This window comes from Maylandia zebra, linkage group LG4, assembly GCF_041146795.1.
Source record: "Maylandia zebra isolate NMK-2024a linkage group LG4, Mzebra_GT3a, whole genome shotgun sequence".
In the NCBI taxonomy this organism is placed as follows: Eukaryota; Metazoa; Chordata; class Actinopteri; order Cichliformes; family Cichlidae; genus Maylandia; species Maylandia zebra.
The window spans coordinates 23,275,308-23,299,035 of record NC_135170.1 but is presented as its reverse complement, the minus strand read 5'-3'; the positions used below and the strand labels follow the sequence as shown (position 1 = coordinate 23,299,035).

The following is a 23,728-nucleotide window of genomic DNA, read 5'->3' as shown; positions in this document are numbered from 1 at the left end:
ACCCCAGAGAGAAGGGTTACATCTCCTGGGTCTAGGTGCGGCTTGCCCCTCTGAGGGCGGGGGTACCTGGACCTGGGATATAGAGTATGTTTGGGGAGTGCGACTGTCTGTGCAGTGTCTATTTGTGTCTGTCTACACGTTGGGTGAGTGCCGAGTATTTGGTTGTGCATATGGGGTGGGAATGCACGTCTGTGTCCGCGTGTGCCTGTTCGTCTGTGTCTATATGTCAGGTTGTGTCTTAGACTCAACCTCTCTGGGTACATCTCAGGCCCTCTAAAGTACGGAGGCCTATCTCCCCTCACCACACTCCCTGCCGGTGGCTGATGCCCTCAGACGTTGGTGTGTTGGTGGTCCTTGTCGTCTGGGGCTGGGCGCTCATGTATGTACCGGCTCACTCCTGGTGGCCGATTGGCGGGGCCGGGCGCCTGTGGCCCGGCTGGGCTCCTTCCGGGGGGTGGGATGCCCTCAGGCCTCTGGCCTCTGGGCCTGAAGCTCGGTCCTCTCTGGCACAGCTGGCTGCCGGCAGAGCCCGCGGGCACACCACTGCAACCCCTTCTGGTCTCTGCTCCGTAGCTGCGGGGTGACCTCTCCTTTGGGGTTCTACTCAGCTCTTCCCAGGAGGGTGGCACGGTTCCCCCCCCCCCCCTTTGGTGGTCCTCCTCGGGTCCTTGTACTCTGGGGCCTCTGGATATCTGGGGCCTGGATCTCCTCCATACCTGCTTCATACCCTGGTGGACGGGGCTGTGGCTCCCCACACTCCCTAGCAGATCGTTACATGGAGAAACCTTTGGAATACAAGCATGCTGATCCACACAGGTATGCACACAGGTGTACACACAGGTATTCACAGACGCGGACTACAGCTTTCTTGGCTGCTGCCTCAAAGCACATTGTGCGCTGTCTATCTTGCGTGCTGCACAATATCGTTTATTATTTAGTATCTACTGTTATCTACTGCTAGCTAGTTTATTGTGATGGTGCTGTTTTTTTTATTATGTTGCTCTTTGTTGTTTGCTTTCTCTTCTGTTTTTTTTCTCCATACAGGTGACCCAGGTGTTTTGTTTGTTTTTCTTTTTTCTTTTTTTCTTTCTTTTTCTTTCTTCCCCCCCTTCTCACCGTCTCTTCTCCCCTTTGGTTTTCTTTCTCTCCCTCTCTTTCTTTCATTCTTTCTCCCTGTCCTATCCCCCAGTCATCTCTGTCCCGTTTGCAGCAACTGAAAATAAAATAAATTCATAATTATAATACAGATCAATCAAATGGACCAATATGGCAAGGCCATGATGATCCACTTGGTAAAATAAATCCGCTTGGCATCTTTCTTGGCCTCAAGACAACAATTCTGATGGCTAAAGATCCAAACGGGACACAAAAGAAAAAAGGGGAAAAAAATAGTCAACAGGAAAAACCAAGGTGCAAAATAACTGCCCATGAACTGAGAAAAGTCAAGCGTGCAGCTGCGAAGATGCCACTTGCCACCAGTTTGGCCATATTTCAGAGCTGCAACATCACTGGAGTGTCCAAAAGCACAACGTGTGCAATACTCAGAGACATGGCCAAGGTAAGAAAGGCTGAAAGACGACCACCACTGAACAAGACACACAAGCTGAAACGTCAAGACTGGGCCAAGAAATATCTCAAGACTGATTTTTCTAAGATTTTATGGACTGATGAAATGAGAGTGAGTCTTGATGGGCCAGATGGATGGGCCCGTGGCTGGATTGGTACAGGGCAGAGAGCTCCAGTCCGACTCAGACGCCAGCAAGGTGGAGGTGGAGTACTGGTTTGGGCTGGTATCATCAAAGATGAGCTTGTGGGGCCTTTTCGGGTTGAGGATGGAGTCAAGCTCAACTCCCAGTCCTACTGCCAGTTTCTGGAAGACACCTTCTTCAAGCAGTGGTACAGGAAGAAGTCTGCATCCTTCAAGAAAAACATGATTTTCATGCAGGATAATGCTCCATCACACGCGTCCAAGTACTCCACAGCGTGGCTGGCAAGAAAGGGTATAAAAGAAGAAAAACTAATGACATGGCCTCCTTGTTCACCTGATCTGAACCCCATTGAGAACCTGTGGTCCATCATCAAATGTGAGATTTACAAGGAGGGAAAACAGTACACCTCTCTGAACAGTGTCTGGGAGGCTGTGGTTGCTGCTGCACGCAATGTTGATGGTGAACAGATCAAAACACTGACAGAATCCATGGATGGCAGGCTTTTGAGTGTCCTTGCAAAGAAAGGTGGCTATATTGGTCGCTGATTTGTTTTTGTTTTGTTTTTGAATGTCAGAAATGTATATTTGTGAATGTGGAGATGTTATATTGGTTTCACTGGTAAAAATAAATAATTGAAATGGGTATATATTTGTTTTTTGTTAAGTTGCCTAATAATTATGCACAGTAATAGTCACCTGCACACACAGATATCCCCCTAAAATAGCTAAAACTAAAAACAAACTAAAAACTACTTCCAAAAACATTCAGCTTTGATATTAATGAGTTTTTTGGGTTCACTGAGAACATGGTTGTTGTTCAATAATAAAATTATTCCTCAAAAATACAACTTGCCTAATAATTCTGCACTCCCTGTAGTAAAAGAGACTTTAGTCTGTGGCTTACATGTTATTATGTTATTAAGTAAGCGAACGCTGTAACAAGGACTGATACAGTTTAAATGTCCGAACTCTGAATTAGTGTGGTCTCCATTCTGCTTGTTGGATTGGAGTTAAAGTCATGAGAAAAACATGGTCAGGGCTCTGTAATTTAAGTAAACAATGGCAGGGGAACTTCTGCAGACACAGGTAGGGCCCCAGCTGAAATGTGCTGATTTTAGCAATAATAGGCTGCTATTCTGTAACTGTGTAGTAACCTTTGGCCTAAATCAGAGGCTTGATGCAATCTTTCAGCAATATTGCCATGGTAACATTTCTGCATAACCTGTTTCTGCAAAATATCATTCAATAGTTAAACACAGAAACTGTGTATGTGTTAGCATGAATTTACTTTATTTACAATACAAACATAAGCGTAGATATATTGAGACCAATAAAAAGACTGCTGTTTTGAAAGCAGTAGTCTTTTTATTGGTCTTAATTTGTCTTTAGAAAGGATTAATCAAGGAGGATATGTAGACTAAAGTAGATGTCAGTGCATAGAATACCATCACTGTGCATTAGATTTACAGGTACTTCACTCTATAGACTAATGCTAATTCATAAGAAAAACACACAGTTATCAAAAATTTCTGGTTCTTTTTCATTGGCGTCTGACAGCACACAGCTTCTGAGGTGAAGGAGAGAGTGTGAAGCCCACAACTGGTGTCAGGTCCAGTTCATCCTCTGAAACTCCAGGAGGGGGCGTGAATCGAAAGTGCTGAAGGAGAGACGTGAAGAACAGGAAGATCTCCATTCTGGCCAGACCTTCTCCGAGACACACCCTGCGCCCTGCAAGGACAGAGGTGAAAATAGTCTTAGGTATATGCAAGCGTAACATATTTGTTTATTTGGGGTTTTTTTAATGGCACCTGCAGAAAATGGCATGAAGGCATCTCTTCTGACAAATTTACCCTCCTGATCAAGGAAATGAGAAGGGGTAAAAGTAAACGGGTTCTCCCATTCACTCTCATCGTATAGGACTGAAGTGAGAAGGGGAAATACAGTAGTTCCCTGTAGCAGAAGTAAAGCATAATGTTCAAAATGTAAGTTAATATATAACAAAGAAAGAAAAACGAATTTGTGTTCACTGGAATAAATGTTAGCAGCAAACCTCTTTGATAAAATAGCCATGAAGGGAAACATCTCTGCTGGTTCTGTGAGGAATAGCCATGGGAACAAGGTTGCAAAGTCTTTGTGACTCATGGATAACAGCATCAGTGTACGGCAGGTTCTTTCTGTCCTCGACACAAACTTGTCGACTTCCAACCACCCTGTTCAGCTCTTCCAGAACCTGGTCTGCATGTAAATGAAATATAAATCAAATTTAACAATATGTGACCTTTTTTTAAGTTCATGTAAATTGAAACAAGCCTGGCGAGGAATTTCTGCACCTTGGATATGAGGGTACTTGGCCATGTACAGCAGACACCACTGAAGTGTATTTCCTGTGGTATCGGTTCCAGCTGCAAACAGATTTATCACACTGTAGAGCAGGTTATCATCATGATAGTGTGAATCCTTGATTTCAGACTTCTAGCACGACATATGGAGAAGAGTAAATGCCGTTAATGAACAACATTAACAGTATAGGACTGGAGTGACCGCTGATACCTCACCTCCAGTTTTTGCCTATGAATCAGAAACGCATCAACAAAGCATCTGCACATCTCAGGGTTGAAAGTCTCTTTAAGGTTTCCTATGATCCTTTTCATCTCCGCCTTGTTGTCTTCAATATTTTTCATCAAATCCCTCCAGTCTTTAAGAAATGGACCCAGCCACGGAACTATGTTGTATATCTGTTAGAGTGACCAATACAAATAAATTATAGCCAGAAAACATAACTATGAAAATCATGAGCCCCAGTTGAGCCTCATTTACTTATTATTGTTTGAACATGGGTTTCAAATTTTGACATATTCATCCTGATGCTGATAATCTTGGAATATTTGCCATTTTCGTTATGTTTGAAGAGGTGTAATGATGCTTTTCTACACATTGTTGTGCTATTAATTGAACATGTTTGTCTTGTTAACATTTAAATGAATTCATTAGACAAATAAGGAAAATCTTACAATTTCTAATTTCAGAAGAGATGTATATCTGTACTGATTTTCCATGTCAGCATTAAATTATATAAGTACCAGAAGGGAAGCTGAGCCCGTCAGACGGATGGACTCATTGTCTCTTTCCACCATAGCTTGGAAGACAGGATCTTTGTATTCAAACCTCTTTCCAAACATTATAGCTGATATAATGTTTGAAGCAGCATAAACTAGTGTCTGCCTATTGTTGAAGGCTTTCCCTGTAATAAAAAATAGTTAGAAATAATTAGATATAAAATATATAATGAACTGCCACACATTATAAATACCTCAGTTTAGGCTCACTTTGAGATAATGTAGCATTAATGTCATACTGGCTGTTCTGACTCAGTGTTAAGGTTACTTTTTTTTTTTTCAACTAAAGTAGGATTATTGTGAAGTGTTAGACATCATAACCCAAAAATGTAAATGTATTGTTAGTTGAGCAAAATAATGTTAATATCCACTCACTGACCATTTTATTGGGCACACCTGTTCAACTGCTTGTCAACACAACAATCTCACTGTCATTTAAGCATGTAGACATAGTCAAGAAGACCTGCTGAGGTTCAAAATGAGCATCAGAATGAGGATGAATGATTACGTTTTTACTCTGATTTTCCAGCAAAATCTACTCAAGGGTTTACAAAAAAATTGTCAAAAAAAAGAAAATATCCAGCAAACAACAGTTCTCAAACTGCTAAGAGGTGGGCAATGGTAACTCACAAAGCCACGTGTTGCAAACAAGGTATGCAGAAGAGCATCTCTGAATGCACAACATGTTGAACATTGAAGCAGATGGGCTAACAGCGAGAGATGGGCACACAAGGTGTCACTCCTGTCAGATAAGAACAGGAAAGTAAGGCTACAGATTGCACAGACAGTTTGAGTACAGTTCCCTGTACTCAAATGCTCTTCACAGTCAACAGATCAAAGTCCAATAGAGAGTGCCTTTGGGATGTAGTGGGATGTGGGATTTAAATCCACAATGTGAAGCTGGCAAATCTACAACAGTGAACCGTTAATGACCAAAATCTGTGAAATGTTTCCAGCACCTTGTTGAATCTGTGCCATGATGAGTTAAACCACTTCTGAGCCCAAAATCGTCTCTAACCCAGTACGAGCATAGTGTACCTAATGAAATGGCCATGGGTATATTTATATTCCTCTCTGCTAAGGTTACTAAGTATTTTGTTTATTGAGTCACTTGTTTAACCAATGTGATTGTGTTTGAACTTGTCAAATTGTTCAGTAGAGCTCATGTTACCTTGATGCTGTTTAAATTCTTGGATCAGATAGTGACATTCATCAATGATTTTTCCCTCACTAATCCTCTTGCCCATTCCAAAATCTTTCAGGGTACTTAAAGCAAAGCGCCTCATTTCCTTCCACGAGTCACCATTGGAAAATAGTATTCCTGGAAGCAGATAAAACTGTCTTTTTAACAAGAAGAAAATGAGAAAATAAATAAAGTCACTAACTCAAAGAGGATTTTCTTACCATGTCCTTTGTTAAAGTCATAGAAGACGGGCGTGACTTCTCTGTTTCCAAACTCTTCAGCATGGTTTACTAGAGCCTCTTTGACTGCCCTGTAACCTGCTATGACTATGACCTTCTTTAGTCCAAAGTAGACTGTAAACACTGGTCCATATGTTTTAGACAGCTGAACAGAAATCATGTGCACATAGGTGAGATTCATAATCCGAAACAACAATGACAAAATTGTATTGTCTAAGTTTTTTTTTTTTGAAGTTTCTCACATCAAAGAGAGATTTGTCGAGCCTCTTGGGATCGACCTGCAGCAGGTTACCGAGCAGAAGAAAAGGTCTGGGTCCTGGAGGCTCTCTCCTTTCTTTAGAGCTGAAGCTGGATAAAAGAATCTGAATGATCAACAGGCCAATGATGACCCCCAAAAGCAAAACGGAAGTGGAGGACTTAAAAAGCTCTTCAAGCATGATCCTGGAAGCTTCCTTTTCTGCTTTTCAGAAATAAACACTTTCACAAGTGTTCTAACACTGAGTGTAAAGCACTCCCCACTGAAACGCCAGGCAGCAAGTCGGCATGTCAGAACAAGAATTTCCTGTTTTGCAAATTTTGCCCCACACTTATGGAGTGCCAGGACTGCCATAATGAATTAATTAAATACACCATTAAATAATTAATTAAATGTGGCAATAATTAATTAAAATTGGAATTAATTAATTAAATAAATAGTTATGACACATGTAATTAATTAATTATTGACACATTTAATTAATTATTTATGTATTTCACATTTTAATTAATTATTGACACATTTAATTAATTATTTAATGATATATTTATTTATTTCATTTTGGCAGTCCTGGCGCCTGGCTCTCATCTTGAAATAATTTTATCTGTCAGCCTCACCCATCAAACTCAGGGGGCGGGGTTAACGCTGCCCATGCAGCTTCTCTAACATTTGATTGGTTGCCGTGCAAAGTAAGTCAAAACAGGTCGATCCAAGATAATCGATTGCTTGTGTAGACTTGGGGCAGCCAGGTATCCCAGAATGCAGATCAAATCACAGGCAGCAATGGTGGTGGTGTAGTTTTAAAATACCCCGTTTTTCTGTCACCAGCTACACTTTTAACAGTGTTTTAGCCGCGACTGTCGCGACGTATGTCTGGTCAGGTTGTCAACATAGAACATGTTTGCAAAAGTGCTCAGATGTTTTCAGAGATTTCACTAGCTCTGCTAACAATTAGCATGCAGAGTGCACCCAGGGGGTTACGTTAACCGGTTTGTTTACATATTCCACTCTCCGTGTTCCACATGTTGCATTCGCAGATTCTCATTTTCACCGAACGATCGTCTCTTTCCGCCTGGTCCTGTGTCTCTGTGCTTCTGTAACATAAAGAACGAGCTGACATTTTTCTCACGAAGCAGCGATCAGCTCAACAGACCCTCAGTTTACCTGCATGCATCCTCCTCCTCATCAGTCAGCTGTTTAACACCTGCTGCTAATTCAAGAAACACGCCTACATTACCTGGTGATAGTCACAGTTTAATTGGGCAGCCGGTGCTCGATATAAAGCAATGTCAGCGCATTTTTCTGCACAAGATAAGTAAATATAGTGTTTTCCCCGAGCGCAGAGCTGCTGGAGCTTGTTTCCTTACAGAGCACTTTATAGGCGAACCAGCTTCATCAGCGGCTGATGTCCAATCACCGGCACACAGCTTTGAAACCTCAGCTGAGTTTTAGCTCTCAGTGGTTAAACGCTGGACTTCATTCACTCAGGTTCTGTCTGTCGGGTCACGTTTACTTCGCTGTTTTATTTACAACTGAGCAAATCGGTTTGGCTGAGGTTAAAGTTACGTTTCATAACTGCATAGTTTCACAGACGTTTAATGGTTCACTGGCACATGTGTTAGACTGAACTATCATCTAAATATCATCTGTTTTTTAATAGTTATTCAACTGTATTCTAAGCACCAGCTGTCTGTTAGAATGTGATTTTTTTCTCTCTCTCTGTTGGCAGAGGTATAAAAATGCGCAGGAAAATCTGACGTGCATGGCAAACTTCACCGACGATATTTAGGGAGGAATAATCACATCAGACATAAATGAACCATTTGCCTGTCTCCATAATTGAGAGCATTTTCTCTTCTTATGTCAACACTCTCTCCCTCTTTTTTTTTTCTTTTTTTTCTTTTTTTTTTTTGCTTTTTCGGTCATGTTATGTTTACCTGTCAAAGGCTTGTTACAAACTATGAAACACATCGTGCAGACTTCTGGATGTTAGAAAAAAACTAATACTGCTCATGAATGAGTCTAAAGGCAGGAAGGTGTCCTTTAAAACTAAACATGTTAATAGGACCTCCCTATTTATATCATAGTTTATGATATAGCACGTGTATTTCAGTAATAGCCTGCTGATTTCAGTGTAGTGGTGAACAGTCACACAGCTCACGTAGGTGTTATCTGTGATACTCCTTAACTATAATTTATCCAAGTTAACGTCAGTTAACCATTCAGACAGTTCTTTTGCAATGAAAAACATAAACACCCATGCTGCCGGGAGGTTTCCTCAGTGCCAGCTGTTAACATTATAGCTGCTTATGCAGTAACCATGGTAACCATGGACTCTGAGCGGCTGGATCGACGGAGGTCAGACAACAATTTTACATGTATGATCTTAAAACAGGACACAGCCACTATACAGTGGGGCAAAAAAGTATTTAGTCAGCCACCGATTGTGCAAGTTCCCCCACTTAAAATGATGACAGAGGTCAGTAATTTGCACCAGAGGTACACTTCAACTGTGAGAGACAGAATGTGAAAAAAAAATAAATCCATGAATCCACATGGTAGGATTTGTAAAGAATTTATTCGTAAATCAGGGTGGAAAATAAGTATTTGGTCAATAACAAAAATACAACTCAATACTTTGTAACATAACCTTTGTTGGCAATAACAGAGGTCAAACGTTTACTATAGGTCTTTACCAGGTTTGCACACACAGTAGCTGGTATTTTGGCCCATTCCTCCATGCAGATCTTCTCGAGAGCAGTGATGTTTTGGGGCTGTCGCCGAGCAACACGGACTTTCATCTCCCACCTCAGATTTTCTATGGGGTTGAGGTCTGGAGACTGGCTAGGCCACTCCAGGACTTTCAAATGCTTCTTACGGAGCCACTCCTTTGTTGCCCGGGCGGTGTGTTTTGGATCATTGTCATGTTGGAAGACCCAGCCTCGTTTCATCTTCAAAGTTCTCACTGATGGAAGGAGGTTTTGGCTCAAAATCTCACGATACATGGCCCCATTCATTCTGTCCTTAACACGGATCAGTGGTCCTGTCCCCTTGGCAGAAAAACAGCCCCATAGCATGATGTTTCCACCCCCATGCTTCACAGTAGGTATGGTGTTCTTGGGATGCAACTCAGTATTCTTCTTCCTCCAAACACGACGAGTTGAGTTTATACCAAAAAGTTCTACTTTGGTTTCATCTGACCACATGACATTCTCCCAATCCTCTGCTGTATCATCCATGTGCTCTCTGGCAAACTTCAGACGGGCCTGGACATGCACTGGCTTCAGCAGCGGAACACGTCTGGCACTGCGGGATTTGATTCCCTGCCGTTGTAGTGTGTTACTGATGGTGACCTTTGTTACTTTGGTCCCAGCTCTCTGCAGGTCATTCACCAGGTCCCCCCGTGTGGTTCTGGGATCTTTGCTCACCGTTCTCATGATCATTTTGACCCCACGGGATGAGATCTTGCATGGAGCCCCAGATCGAGGGAGATTATCAGTGGTCTTGTGTGTCTTCCATTTTCTGATGATTGCTCCCACAGTTGATTTTTTCACACCAAGCTGCTTGCCTATTGCAGATTCACTCTTCCCAGTCTGGTGCAGGTCTACAATACTTTTCCTGGTGTCCTTCGAAAGCTCTTTGGTCTTGGCCATGGCGGAGTTTGGAGTCTGACTGTTTGAGGCTGTGGACAGGTGTCTTTTATACAGATGATGAGTTCAAACTGGTGCCATTCATACAGGTAACGAGTGGGGGACAGAAAAGCTTCTTACAGAAGAGGTTACAGGTCTGTGAGAGCCAGAGATTTTCCTTGTTTGAGGTGACCAAATACTTATTTTCCACCCTGATTTACGAATAAATTCTTTACAAATCCTACCATGTGAATTCATGGATTTTTTTTTCACATTCTGTCTCTCACAGTTGAAGTGTACCTCTGGTGCAAATTACTGACCTCTGTCATCATTTTAAGTGGGGGAACTTGCACAATCGGTGGCTGACTAAATACTTTTTTGCCCCACTATACGTGCTGGCCTCATATCAAATGTGAAGGCAGACTGAGTCTATGTTTGACGTTTGTTTATATCTAATCTTCCTTTTCAAACATTTAAACAGCAGCGAGTCTGCAGCTGAGGGAATACAAACTCAAATTGTCGGAACAGGTTTGCTCGTTTCTTGGATTCATTTGGTGATTTATTAAATGTATAACTGTTATTCTAATCTGCTGCTGAGTCTCTTACACTTTTCTTTATGCTATATATTTTCATGTCTCTGGAATAGTTGGCAGTTAGATAGTCAGCTGGGAAACTTTGTGTTAACTCATGGAGCTGAGGATATCGTGGACATGCTGACCTCGCTGCGTGGTGTACAGGGCCGTTTACCCTCATGATTAATATTCACAATAAAAATATTAGCCGAACATCATGAAGTCTGTATGTGTTTCATAGTGTCGAACAACCTTTGTACAGTTAAAGCCAGCAGTTACTACATGACGGAAACACCAACGTTATCTCTTTTATGCGTTTATACACAGGTCACGCTGATTACTGAACAAAAACCCAAAGATCAGATGTTAAACAGATTTATTTGCTCTCTCTCCTCCTTAAACATGTTTTTAATGTTAGTTATAATTCAGAATTGGCGACTGAAACACGTAGGACACATAAGAACATCAGGAAATAAAACACCGATAAATATAACCTCAGTAAAAGAAGTCAGCGGGGGTTACTACAGCTGTGTACCGGGGCCTGCGCTTTGTCGGTGGGATTGCTTACGAGGCGAGCGGGTGTATCCCACGCTTTGCCGTGAGACTGGGCAGACATCTCCGAAATCATCGAAACACTTTTGCAAAGAGGCTGTATCTTGACAAACCGACCAGACACATGAAGATTAAACCACTGCATTCTCGGCTAAAAAAATATTAAAACGGTATTTGGTGACACACAAACAGGGTTTTTCAAAGTTCAGTTCTGTTAGCTTCCACATGCCGGTTGTTGTGTGCTAGAAACAATGGCCACCAGGCCAAAGCAATGGTTTTGACTCGATCAGCGTTAACCCCGCCCCCTGAGTTTGATGGGTGAGGCTGACAGATAAAATTATTTCAAGATGAGAGCCAGGCGTCAGGACTGCCAAAATGAAATAAATAAATATATCATTAAATAATTAATTAAATGTGTCAATAATTAATTAAATGTGTCAATAATTAATTAAAATGTGAAATACATAAATAATTAATTAAATGTGTCAATAATTAATTAACTATTTATTTAATTAATTAATTCCAATTTTAATTAATTATTGCCACATTTAATTAATTATTTAATGGTGTATTTAATTAATTCATTATGGCAGTCCTGGCGTTCCATACACACTAACGCAGGTGACGTTACAGACTAGACCAAACTCACCAGTCACACTGTGAGTTATTATCAATCCATAGATCGCAAGGAAATTAATGGCACTCTTATTTGGATAAGCAAATCTTCTACCCTGTTTAACACAGCATCTACAAATAAATAGCTGGTAGAAGAAAAACTGTTCTAAAAATAGAATGATTTGGGGGTTTTTAACCATTTATTAACAAAATTGCAAATAGAGAAGAGGAAAAACTTAAACTTTTTAAACCTGTTCAAAAGAAAGTATAGGGTACCAAACTGTAAGTTAAATAGGTGTAAATTTTCTCCAGCGGTATTATCAAGCAAATGTTTCAATGGCAATAGGTAAAGTGTGTGTGTGTGTGTGTGTGTGTGTGTGTGTACGTGTTCCTGTCTAGCTATCTTTGTGAGGACCGAAATCTGCATTCTACTATACTTGTGAGAACCAACAATCACTTGTGGGGACACACTCACCGGTCCTCACAAGTTTGAAGCCCTTTTTGTTTCTCAAAAAGGCTAGGGAAACTATTATGTAAATGAAGATCCTCACTAAGATAGCTGAACGGGCTTGCGTGTGTGTGTGTGTGTTATCTTATGTGATGTGTTTTCAACATTTGTCCAAGATAAATTCAGAGACAGTAAAGGGTAATCTAAAAAAAAGAAGAAATGGAATGCACTTGTTTTGTCCGGATGTACTCATTTTAATGATTCATAGATTCAAAAGGGTGACAGGAAAGAAAACAACACAAAGAACACTCACAAGTGCTCTAATTGTATACCATGTCCCTTTTCAACATTAGAAATTTGATCTCTGCCTTTTCTTTATTTCAGCAGAGAATAAAAACTGGCTGGACTGAACGGTGTCGTGAGGAATTTTAATACCAGAAGTTTCACTTTATTTATTTATTTCAAGAGAATTCAACACCAACTCGACGTTTATCTGGAATGATCTGCAAATGTAAAAGACGCATTTGTAAGTTTAGCCAAATCAATTTTTATCTTCATTTTGGCCTAATATCAGATATTTTATCTGATATTTTATACATTAAATTCTAGTTTGATGCCAAGAATTTGTAATTTTATTTTCCTGAAACATAGTTATTAATAGCCATTTACAAAATCATAATTCAAAAGTAGATTAAACACACTTTTTTCCATCTTTAATACTTTAATCATTTATGTGAATGTGTTTGGAATTTTTTCTTAACAATATTATTTTTAAACACAAAATACCCAAAGTGACGAAAATTAAAAGCCATTAGAAGAGTTACTTTGTCCAAATGTATTTACAGTATCCAATTAACACGATAGAGCTCTTTTTTATAAAGATTAAACCCAGAACAATATAAAATTATTCCATAACAGTCCATGGAAATAGAAAATATAGTACAACATGTATAGTACAACAACTCCAGGAACTCACTCTGCAGGTGGGGGAGATATAGGAGAGGTGGAGGACGAACTCAGCCTGTGTTGAGTTCGTCCTCCATTGTTTTGTGTAGTCTGGAAGATGAGTGGATGACGGGGTGGGTGCAGTTTTCTCTGTGGTGGGGTTGGGTGGTGGGGCCGGGCGGCACTGCTGAACTGGGCCCCGGTCCGGATGGGCCTGGGCCCCCTTGCCCTGGTGGGTTGAAGAGTATGGGGGTGCCTACTGGTGTCAGCGAGGGAGCTGGCCCCTCCCTTCCTTCCCTCCCTATCTCCAGCTGCCTCCCTGAAGGAGGAGTTGGCCGTCTGATTGGGATCTGGAATGTGGGGCCTCCCTGCTGCTGCAGAGTCGGGGCGGTCTGCTTCTCTCCACCCCAGGGAGGAGGGTAACACTACTTGGGTTTGGGTGCAGTTTCCCCCTCCAGGGGCAAGGGTACCTAGACCTGGGGCTTAGAGTACGCTTGGGGAGTGTGATTGTGTGTACAGTGTCTCTCTATGTCTGTCTCCACGTTGGGTGAGTGCTGAGTAATTGCATATGAGAGCATGAGGGTGGGAATGGATGTTTGTATCTGTGTGTGCCTGTTTGTCTGTGTCTATATGTCAGGTTGGGTATCAGACGCCACCTCTCTAGGGACATCTCAGGCCCTCCAAGGTATGGAGGCCTATCTCCCCCCACCACTTCCCCTGCCAGTGGCAGGCGCCCTCAGACATCGGTGCGTTGGTGGGTTTTGTGTCTGGGGATGGGCGTCCAGGTACACACCGGCTCACTCCTGGTGGCTGCTTGTCGGGTCCTGGAGCCAAAGGTGAATCAAATAGACCAATACAGCAAGGCTGGGATGGTCCATTTGGTAAAGTAAATCTGTTGGGCATCTTTCTTTGCCTTTAGACAATAATTCTGATGGCAAAAGAACCAAACGGCACAGGCGGGGGGGGGTTTATTGTCAAGTAGTGAAACTGCAGCAGTTAATCTGTTCAATAAAGTTTCCCTGGAAGCTCAAATCTTGGCTGGTTTAATAAGGAAAGAGAGCTAGCCAGCCACTGTGCTCATTACACACAGACAGAGGAAAGTTCAGTTTCTTCTTTTCCAAACCAAAATAATACATCAGTCTGAAAATTGTTGTTTACATGTGCAAAAGAATCAGCTAAATGGAGATGCCAGTCTATGTTAAACCAAATCTGATCAGGTTTAAATATTACAACTTTTGAATTCACAGTAAACAGAATTGAATTGATTTGAAATGTTCTCATATTATGAGATGCTTTGTCTTTCTGTAACATGGTGTGGCATTTTATATATTTTTGGTATTTCTTAAGGAACAGTTTCTTTCTGATTTAATAGATATTAATAGAAAATAGAAAAACAGCAAATTCATGCAAAAAATGAGACCAGTTTTCCCATCTCTAAAGATCACCACTCATTCCTGTTAATACAGTTTTATTAGCCTTCATGTGAAGGACTGAAATACATTCATATCCTTTTATCTCACAACATCTGCTTTTGCTCAACAATCCAGGCGTTAAGGATCATGACATCTGCTAGTGGTGGCTGAAAAATGATCCTTCTGCTTGCCGCAGGCATCCACTTTAACCTCCTAGGACCTGGCGTCCACATATGTGGACATCACCGTTTGGGTTATTTAGACCAAAATTGAGTATTTTGGTCTACAAGCGCCTGATATCCACTTACGAGGACATTATACTGCTACTGTTCTATCGAAATTTTAAATGAATATCCTCATATGTGGCTCTCATTTTTCTTAGAAACAAAAATTAGGTAAAAAAATATATATATATATATGGTAATTCTTTGTTTTTACATTCATCGGGTTCCAATATGAGCAAATATCAAAGAGAAATTAAAAATGCATGCGATGGAAGAGTTTGGGTCTTAGGAGAAGCCCTGCTTAAGCCCTCTCTCACTGGCGACTGACAGCACACAGCTTATGGGATGAAGGAGGGGTGGTGAATCCCACAGCTGGTGTGAGATCCAGTTCATCCTCTGTAATTCCAGGTGTAGGAGTGAAGCAAAAGCGCTGAACAAGGGAGGTGAAGAAGAGGAAGAGCTCCATCTTAGCCAGACCTTCTCCAAGACACATCCTGTAACCTGCAAATGCAAAGAGTTTACGCTTATTTAAACAAGTCATGTCTGTGCAAGTGCAAATTTTCTTAACAAAAGCCTGATAAAGTTGTCATACCTGCAGAAAAGGGCATGAAGGCATCTCTCCTGACAAATTTACCTTCCTTATCCAGGAAATGAGAAGGGTTAAAAGTGTGTGGGCTCTCCCATTCACTCTCATCATACAGGACAGAAGTAAGAAGGGGAAATACAATAGTTCCCTGTAGGCAAAAGAGCACATTTATCATAGATGTGCGATTCAAGTTATCAGAGGTGAATCAAAATGTCAAATAAAGGGTATTTTTTGTGGATGAGCAGTTGACCTTTTTGATAAAGTATCCCTGGAAGGTGACATCTCGGCTAGTTTGGTGAGGAAGACATACAGGTAGAATATTAGCCAGTCTCTGGATCTCGTGAATGACTGCATCAGTGTACGGCAGGTTTTTCCTATCATCAGCACTGACTTTTCGGCTTCCCACTACATGTCTCAGCTCCTCATGGACCTGCTCTGTAGACACAAAATAAATAGAAAGGTTTTGTCTGCATTCATTTTACCACATTTTACCACATTTTACCTCGCTTCCCTCCCTCCCTCCCTCGCTTCCCCCCCTTCCTGACACCATGACACCCCCCTCCTCCAATCCCTCTCTCAGCAGCAAGACATCTCCCCCCCTCCCCTCCTCCCAAACACCTCCCAGTGTCACAGTGGATCAGGTCAGGAGGCAACTGAGGAAGCTTCGCCCCAGAAAGGCAGCAGGCCCAGACAAGGTGTGTCCTAGGATGCTTAAGGCGTGTGCTGCTGAACTTGGGGAGCCGCTACAACGAGTCTTCAACCTCAGTCTGCGACTGGGGAGAGTGCCCGCCCTATGGAAGACATCCTGCATCGTCCCGGTCCCCAAAAGGAACCGGCCCAATGAGCTGAATGACTTCCGACCGGTGGCACTGACGTCACATCTTATGAAGACTCTAGAGCGGCTCTTCCTCAACCTCCTCCGACCACAGGTACAACATGCCCAGGACCCACTACAGTTTGCATACAAGGCGGGCGTCGGAGTGGAGGATGCCATCCTGTACCTCCTACACAGAGCCCACTCACACCTGGATGGGGGAAAAGGCATGGTCAGGATCCTGTTTCTTGACTTTTCCAGTGCCTTTAATACCATCCGGCCCTGTATGCTTCAGGAAAAACTGAACAGGATGGAGGTGGACCCCTGCCTGGTGGCTTGGATCTCCGACTACCTCACCGACAGACCACAGTACGTCAGGCTGAAGGACATCACGTCTGACACTGTGGTCAGCAGCACAGGAGCACCACAGGGAACTGTGCTGTCCCCTCTTCTCTTCACCCTGTACACCTCTGACTTCTGCTACAACTCTGAATTATGCCACATTCAGAAGTTTGCAGATGACACGGCCATCATGGGGTGTATCTGGGATGATCAGGAAGAGGAGTACAGAAGTCTGGTGAGGAACTTTGTCGCATGGAGTCACACAAACCACCTGCAACTCAACACCTCAAAGACTAAGGAACTGGTTGTGGACTTCGGGAGGTCCAGAGAAGGTCCACTGCCGGTTCAGATAGAGGGGGAGGAGGTGGAGGTGGTCAACAAGTACAAGTACCTCGGGCTGTGGGTGGACAATAAACTGGACTGGTCATGCAACACAGAGCACCTGTATAAAAAAGCCCAAAGCCGACTGTACTTCCTCAGGAGGCTGAGGTCTTTTAACATCTGCAGGAAGCTCCTGAGGATGTTTTACCAGTCGGTGGTTGCTGGAGTACTTTTCTATGCTGTGGTGTGCTGGGGGAGCAGCACAGCAAAGAAGGACTCATCCAGGCTGGAGAAACTGATCAGGAAGGCTAGCTCTGTGGTCAGCATGAAGCTGGACACTCTGGTGACAGTGGCAGAGAAAAGGACATTAAAGAAACTGCTGGACATTATGAACAATGCTGGGCATCCTCTGCACACGGCCATAAACAATCAGAAGAGTCTGTTCAGTGACAGGTTGCTTCTCCCAAAGACAAGAACTAACAGACTGAAAAACTCCTTTGTCCCACACGCCATCAGACTGTTTAACTCCTCTCTGGAGGGGAGAGGGAGGGGAAACAGGAGGACAAAGGAGGGAACAACTAAGCTGTAGTGCCTCTTCACCTCACTGTACAATACCTTGTGCAATACTTTTTGTAAATAGTCAACAGTGCAATAGACTCAATACTTGAAATGTGCAATTCACTTGTATTTTTATTTTTTATTCCTATTTATTCTATTTATCCCCTTTGTATATTTTATTTATATTTGTCTCTGTATTTATATATGTGTGTGTGTGTGTGTGTGTGTGTGTGTGTGTGTGTGTGTGTGTGTGTGTGTGTGTGTGTGTGTGTGTGTATATAACAATTCTGTAACTGTAACTTCGGTCGTTGCTGTGCTTTTTTTGGAAGTCGAATTTCCCAGAGGAACCCACCCGAGGGATTAATAAAGTTCTATCTTATCTTATCTTATCTTACAATATTGCAGAGCAAAACCCAAAGATCAGACCATCCACTATGAACAAGTTATTGGTGGTAGTGGGGAGAAAGAACTCCCTTTTAACAGGAAGAGGTCTCTAGGAGACACAAGCTCAGTGTGGGACAGTCAAATTCTCCATCATGAGTACAAACAGAGTTCAGGAGCAGACTGCCCTATTACAGTGGCTTGCAAAAGTATTTGGCCCCCTTGAACTTTTCCACATTTTGTCACATTACAGCCACAAACATGAATCAATTTTATTGGAATTCCACGTGAAAGACCAATACAAAGTGGTGTACACGTGAGACGTAGAACAAAAATCATACATGATTCCAAACATTTTTTACAAATAAATAACTGAAAAGTGGGGTGTGCGTAATTATTCAGCTCCCTGAATCAATACTTTGTAGAACCACCTTTTGCTGCAATTACAGCTGCCAGTCTTTTAGGATATGTCTCTACCAGCTTTGCACATCTAGAGACTGAAATCCTTGCCCATTCTTCTTTGCAAAACAGCTCCAGCTCAGTCAGATTAGATGGACAGCGTTTGTGAACAGCAGTTTTCAGATCTTGCCACAGATTCTCGATTGGATTTAGATCTGGACTTTGACTGGGCCATTCTAACACATGGATATGTTTTGTTTTAAACCATTCCATTGTTGCCCTGGCTTTATGTTTAGGGTCGTTGTCCTGCTGGACGGTGAACCTTCGCCCCAGTCTCAAGTCTTTTGCAGACTCCAAGAGGTTTTCTTCCAAGATTGCCCTGTATTTGGCTACATCCATCTTCCCATCAACTCTGACCAGCTTCCCTGTCCCTGCTGAAGAGAAGCACCCCCAGAGCATGATGCTGCCACCACCATATTTGACAGTGGGGATGGTGTGTTCAGAGAGATGTGCAGTGTTAGTTTTCCGGCACACATAGCGTTTTGCATTTTGGCCAAAAAGTTCCATTTTGGTCTCATCTGACCAGAGCACCTTCTTCCACATGTTTGCTGTGTCCCCCACATGAGATCTGAGCTGTAGATCTCTGCAGCTCGTCCAGAGTCACCATGTGCCTCTTGGCTGCATTTCTGATCAGCGCTCTCCTTGTTCGGCTTGTGAGTTTAGGTGGACGGCCTTGTCTTGGTAGGTTTGCAGTTGTGCCATACTCCTTCCATTTCTGAATGATCACTTGAACAGTGCTCCATGGGATGTTCAAGGCTTGGGAAATCTTTTTGTAGCCTAAGCCTGCTTTAAATTTCTCAGTAACTTTATCCCTTCATGGTGTTGTTGCTCCCAATATTCTCTTAGACAACCTCTGAGGCCGTCACAGAGCAGCTGTATTTGTACTGACATTAGATTACATGTGTGATTTTCGTTCCACTTCTCACGTGTACACCACTTTGTGTTGGTCTTTCATGTGGAATTCCACTAAAATTGATTCATGTTTGTGGCTGTAATGTGACAAAATGTGGGAAAGTTCAAGGGGTCCGAAAACTTTTGCAAGCCACTGTATGTGCTTTACCTGTTTCTTTACCTCCACCCACTCCTGAACACGCCTGAAGAAATCAAGCATCTGTGAGGCACTTTGCAATCTGCTGACAACTATCCAAGCTGGGACCTGACTTTCAATTTTCACCTGAGTGCGGTCTAACCGCAGTAGCAATCTCCTCATCGTCTCTGTAAAAAACTCTCATTTTCTCTTCACAAAGATTTCTAACTCATATTTCCTCTGTTAAGGACGTCCCAGTGGAGTGTACGGGAGAGAGTTTTGTGTGGCTGAAGAGGAGGAATTTGTTTCAGCTCTGGAAGTTTGGAATCACCTCCCTTGTTGGACTTTGTAAATAAGAGACTCTTGAACTGTGAATGGCTAAAACACTTTGTAAATACCACAATTCACCGTCACTGTAAATGAAATCACTTAACTTGCACAAGTTCTGCGTTTGAGTGCGGCCCAACACATTATGATAGTCCCAATATAGAAAAACCGGGTGGTTTTTTTCCCCCCACTAAGAAGAATTTAAATTTGAAATCAGGATCTGTAAAGGCTGAAAAAGACTCAAGAGCTGTATGTTTGTCAAAGCAGGCTCCAATAAACATTTACTGAAAGTTTAACAAAAGATTTCATATCAGAAATGTATTATCTTTTTACAACCTCTTAACTGAAGAGTTTATACTATAAGGTAAATGCATAGAACAAAGACTGAAGAAACTGAAATACTGCCAGAGGAACGGAAATCAGTGGATACTTACTGCTAACCCCAGCTCCTTTTTCTCTCATTGCCAGATTGTTGACTTCTCAGTGCTCAGGCCACTTAGGTTTTCCAGGTAAGTAAGCTAAAAGGCTAGCAACCAACCTCATTCTTAAGGACACCTGCCTGTTCCACTCTCACACTGTTGGAAGCTTAAGTTTTAGCTCTAGGAAACCCTAACCCTCCACCTACTGGAAAGGAAATGAAGTTCTAGAAAATTATCCATACTTTTTGAGTGGTGTGTTTGGTCCTGTTGTTGAGTTCCTTGTTGTACTTACCTGAGCTGAACATTAAACTTTAACCAACACTATCTGCCATTAAGTCTGTGTAGTATGGAAACCATAAGACAAAGAGCTGTGGCTAAACCAAAACTCCTGCATGCATGAAATACCTTGATGAAATGTATTTTTTTGCCTTTGTCGATATCTATTTAGAAAATATTCAGTTTTCTAATGGCTGAGGGGCTTTATGAAAACGGAAATAAAATTTCTGGAGGAGAGTTCTGCCTCCTTACCCTGTATGTGTGGATATTTAGCCATTAACAGCAAACCCCATCTCAGTGTGGCTGCTGTGGTGTCAGTACCAGCAACAAACAGGTCAATCACTGTGAATATCAAGTTCTCCTCACTGTAGTGAGAGTCGTCAATTCCAAATTCCTAAAAAAAGAAAAAGAAAAGGTATAATAACAAAACTAAAACACTGTTTTGAACACTGAGCCACTTTTTAAAATGTTAGAAAAGACAAAACATGCCGTCTTACTTCCTCTTTATGCTTCCAAATCAAAAAACAGTCCACAAACCCTTGGCACATGTCAGGGTCCAGTGTCTCTTTCAGGTACGTAATTAAATACTTTACATCTCTGATGGTCGTCTCAACATTTTTTAACACCACCTGATGGTTTTTAATCCATCTGAACAGCCGGGGAAACATGTTATGAAGCTGTAAAATTAAACAGTAACAAAGTAAAGATTCAAGTAATACTTTCATTTTTACAGAAGCACCATCGTCATGCATTGTTTTACGTATACATTTGGTATTTTCCATATCTTTGTGACCACTTTATGCTTTCAATCACTATTTTAGATTTTGCCTTCCCATCATGAAATGTGAATATTTTTTGTTTGGCTCAATGGACAACAGTAAAACAGTAAAAAACTGATATACAGACAGAGTCTGCTTCAACATAAAATCAGATTTTTACCATTCAGTTTATGCCACACAGGTAACAATAGTCACTGTTAACATTTTATGTCATTCTTTTTTTTTTAAAAGAGAGTAAAAAAAGGGGGGGTATGAAAAAGCAAACCTGGACTGATGCAGAACCTGTGACACATGTGGCATGATTGGCTCGCTTCACCATTTTTGTGAATATCGGTTCATTGTAATCAAATCTACATCCGTACACAACGGAAAAGATAATATTGGCTGTTGCATAATTTATTGGAAGTGCTGTATCAAATGGTTCTCCTGTAACCCAACATGTGGACAAGATTAAGACATTAATAATTAATTCTAATAGCATTAAAACAAACCTCAGCAAAATTAAATTGGTCTTTGTTTTAACACTGCGTATACATGCTATCTCCATACCTTTATGCTCTTCGATCACTTGAATGAGATAGCTACACTCTGCCAAGATTTTATGAGAAAGTCTTTTGCCGAAGTCTTTGAGGGTGGTGAGGGCAAAATATCTCAGCTCTTTCCATGATTCTCCATTTGCAAACAAAATCCCTACAAGACATAAAATTTTACAACAGGAGGTTGTGCCACATTGAGTCGTCAATGTAAAATATACATAAAAGATAATTACAAAATAAATATATAACGCTTCAAACCACCTCAACCAACCACTGATTCTGAGTTGGATAAGCAAGGGAAAGTGACTTTAGCTGGTAATATAACATGCTAATGTGTGTTAAATGTAAAATCCACAAAGTAAAACATTGATAAAGGGATTTGCTGTTGAGCGATCTGTCAGGTCAGTGAGAGTGAAGGGGGCTGTTGCTCAATCTGATCTTAACCAAGCAAAACAGCAAAGATCAGAGCAAAAAAATAAAATAAAATCAGCATTTCTTCAAAAAGAAAATCATCTGTTTTTAAGGTTTTCAACCGTAATTCTACGGGTCTTTAATTTTTTATTTCAGAGTCATTTTATCACTTTTGATCTGGCGTTTCCATCTGTGTCATTGGTGAAATGTTATTATAAAGCCAACTATCAACTGAACTCAAAGTACAACACAATGTTGTCACAAACAGCAGAACTTACTCTCATGGCAGACATCGAGAACAAAGGAATATGCACCACTAAACCTTTAAAATATTATTTTGAAATATTATTTTTCTGATTGAAAAGAAACCTGGACTTCAAGATATTGGTCAGCTGTTGCAAAACATGAGGAAACATGCTGTTAATTGTGTAGCCTGTTTCGATCATGTTTTCTTATATCTCTAGTGATCACAAATAACAAAACCTGCAATTTCCCTGGGCTAACACAGATTTATGAACATGAAATTAAACTTAATAAACCACAATATAAAGAATCTTACCATGACCTCGGTTTATATCATTAAGTATCGGGGAGATGTTGCGCTCTCCAAACTCCTCTGCATAGTTGACCAGTGCCTCTCTGACTGTCTCATATCCAGCCAGGACCACGACTTTGTTGGTTCCAAAGTAAAGAGTAAATACAGAGCCATATTCCTTTGAAAGCTGGAAGAATCATTCAAAATAATAATAATTAAATAGCATGTTACGTTCCCCTAACATTTCACAGGAGACCCTGCTAGGGCCATAACATAGCATTAGGTATTGTAATATGTTTAAACTGGCTTCTTTTGATTCAGATCTTGAGAAGAGTTATTTTACCTCACACAGAGTTTTGTGGGGTCTCTTGGGATCTAATTGCAACAGGTTACCAAGCAGGGGCAGAGGTCTCGGTCCTGGAGCTTCATACATACAAAGTTAATTTAAAGACAAGGACTTTAATGAGCCAAGGCTGACATAAATGTGTTTTATCTACTTTCTAATCCACTTATCATAAATGTAACAAAGTGTTTAGAAAGTTAGCACATACATGTAACTTTTCTTCTTTTTTATGCATCCATCTATAGAACGCTGCATGTTATATTCTAAATCTGCCTGTTCTCTTTCAGAAACCTGCCTGCAGAAAATGAACCTAAAGTATGTAATGCAAGGATGTAATCACTTTCAAGATGAAGAAAGCATAAAGTTTGACTTTAAGTGACAGTTATGGACACTTAATATGATAAGGAGATTTTGCAGGTCATTAATCAATGTATAAAACTACAATAAAATGTACTTTTAGTGACACAGGACACAAACATGGAAGCAAGATCTATAATTATGATTATTTATAATAATCATTGCACTAATAAATCATTGCAATTTCTTTAACCATAAAGAATAACTAAATCCATCAGGACAATATCACATCAATGCACTGAACTCACTATGTTATCCCTCTAACAGCCTCCACATGTTCTCACTGTAATTTCCCCCTCATGAATGAATTTATGCTGCACTAATTTGAATGTGTCCCTCCAGAGATTTATAATTGCGA

At 41.3% G+C, this 23,728-nt stretch overlaps 2 protein-coding genes across 2 annotated transcripts; both read right to left on the bottom strand.

The window, feature by feature from the left end:
* Positions 1 to 2,975: 2,975 nt before the first annotated feature.
* On the bottom strand, positions 2,976 to 6,775 carry LOC101482628 (cytochrome P450 2K1). Its single transcript, XM_004559390.4, has 9 exons — positions 6,489 to 6,775; positions 6,229 to 6,391; positions 5,996 to 6,145; positions 4,789 to 4,949; positions 4,264 to 4,443; positions 4,039 to 4,180; positions 3,759 to 3,943; positions 3,517 to 3,658; positions 2,976 to 3,436 (listed from the first exon to the last, which is right to left on the bottom strand). The coding sequence occupies exons 1-9, from the start codon at positions 6,681 to 6,683 to the stop codon at positions 3,249 to 3,251; spliced, it is 1,506 nt and encodes a 501-aa protein (XP_004559447.1). The 5' UTR covers positions 6,684 to 6,775; the 3' UTR covers positions 2,976 to 3,248.
* Positions 6,776 to 14,698: 7,923 nt separating this feature from the next.
* LOC101487680 (cytochrome P450 2K1) lies at positions 14,699 to 23,103 on the bottom strand. The gene is made up of 9 exons (XM_024802320.2): positions 23,014 to 23,103; positions 22,695 to 22,857; positions 21,738 to 21,878; positions 21,454 to 21,614; positions 20,907 to 21,086; positions 20,662 to 20,803; positions 15,736 to 15,920; positions 15,492 to 15,633; positions 14,699 to 15,400 (listed from the first exon to the last, which is right to left on the bottom strand). The coding sequence occupies exons 1-9, from the start codon at positions 23,101 to 23,103 to the stop codon at positions 15,213 to 15,215; spliced, it is 1,392 nt and encodes a 463-aa protein (XP_024658088.1). The 3' UTR covers positions 14,699 to 15,212.
* Between the last annotated feature and the right edge of the window lie 625 nt (positions 23,104 to 23,728).

Excerpts from the sequence above, each read along its gene's own strand:
- LOC101482628 (XM_004559390.4), bottom strand. The coding sequence starts at position 6,683 with ATGCTTGAAGAGCTTTTTAAGTCCTCCACTTCCGTTTTGCTTTTGGGG. Across the intron at positions 6,392-6,488 it reads TCGACAAATCTCTCTTTGAT|CTGTCTAAAACATATGGACC; the intron begins GTGAGAAACTTC and ends ATTTCTGTTCAG. Across the intron at positions 3,944-4,038 it reads CAAGTACCCTCATATCCAAG|ACCAGGTTCTGGAAGAGCTG; the intron begins GTGCAGAAATTC and ends ATTTACATGCAG.
- LOC101487680 (XM_024802320.2), bottom strand. The coding sequence starts at position 23,103 with ATGTATGAAGCTCCAGGACCGAGACCTCTGCCCCTGCTTGGTAACCTG. Across the intron at positions 22,858-23,013 it reads CCCACAAAACTCTGTGTGAG|CTTTCAAAGGAATATGGCTC; the intron begins GTAAAATAACTC and ends TGATTCTTCCAG. Across the intron at positions 15,634-15,735 it reads AGGGATACTTTATCAAAAAG|GGAACTATTGTATTTCCCCT; the intron begins GTCAACTGCTCA and ends TTTTGCCTACAG.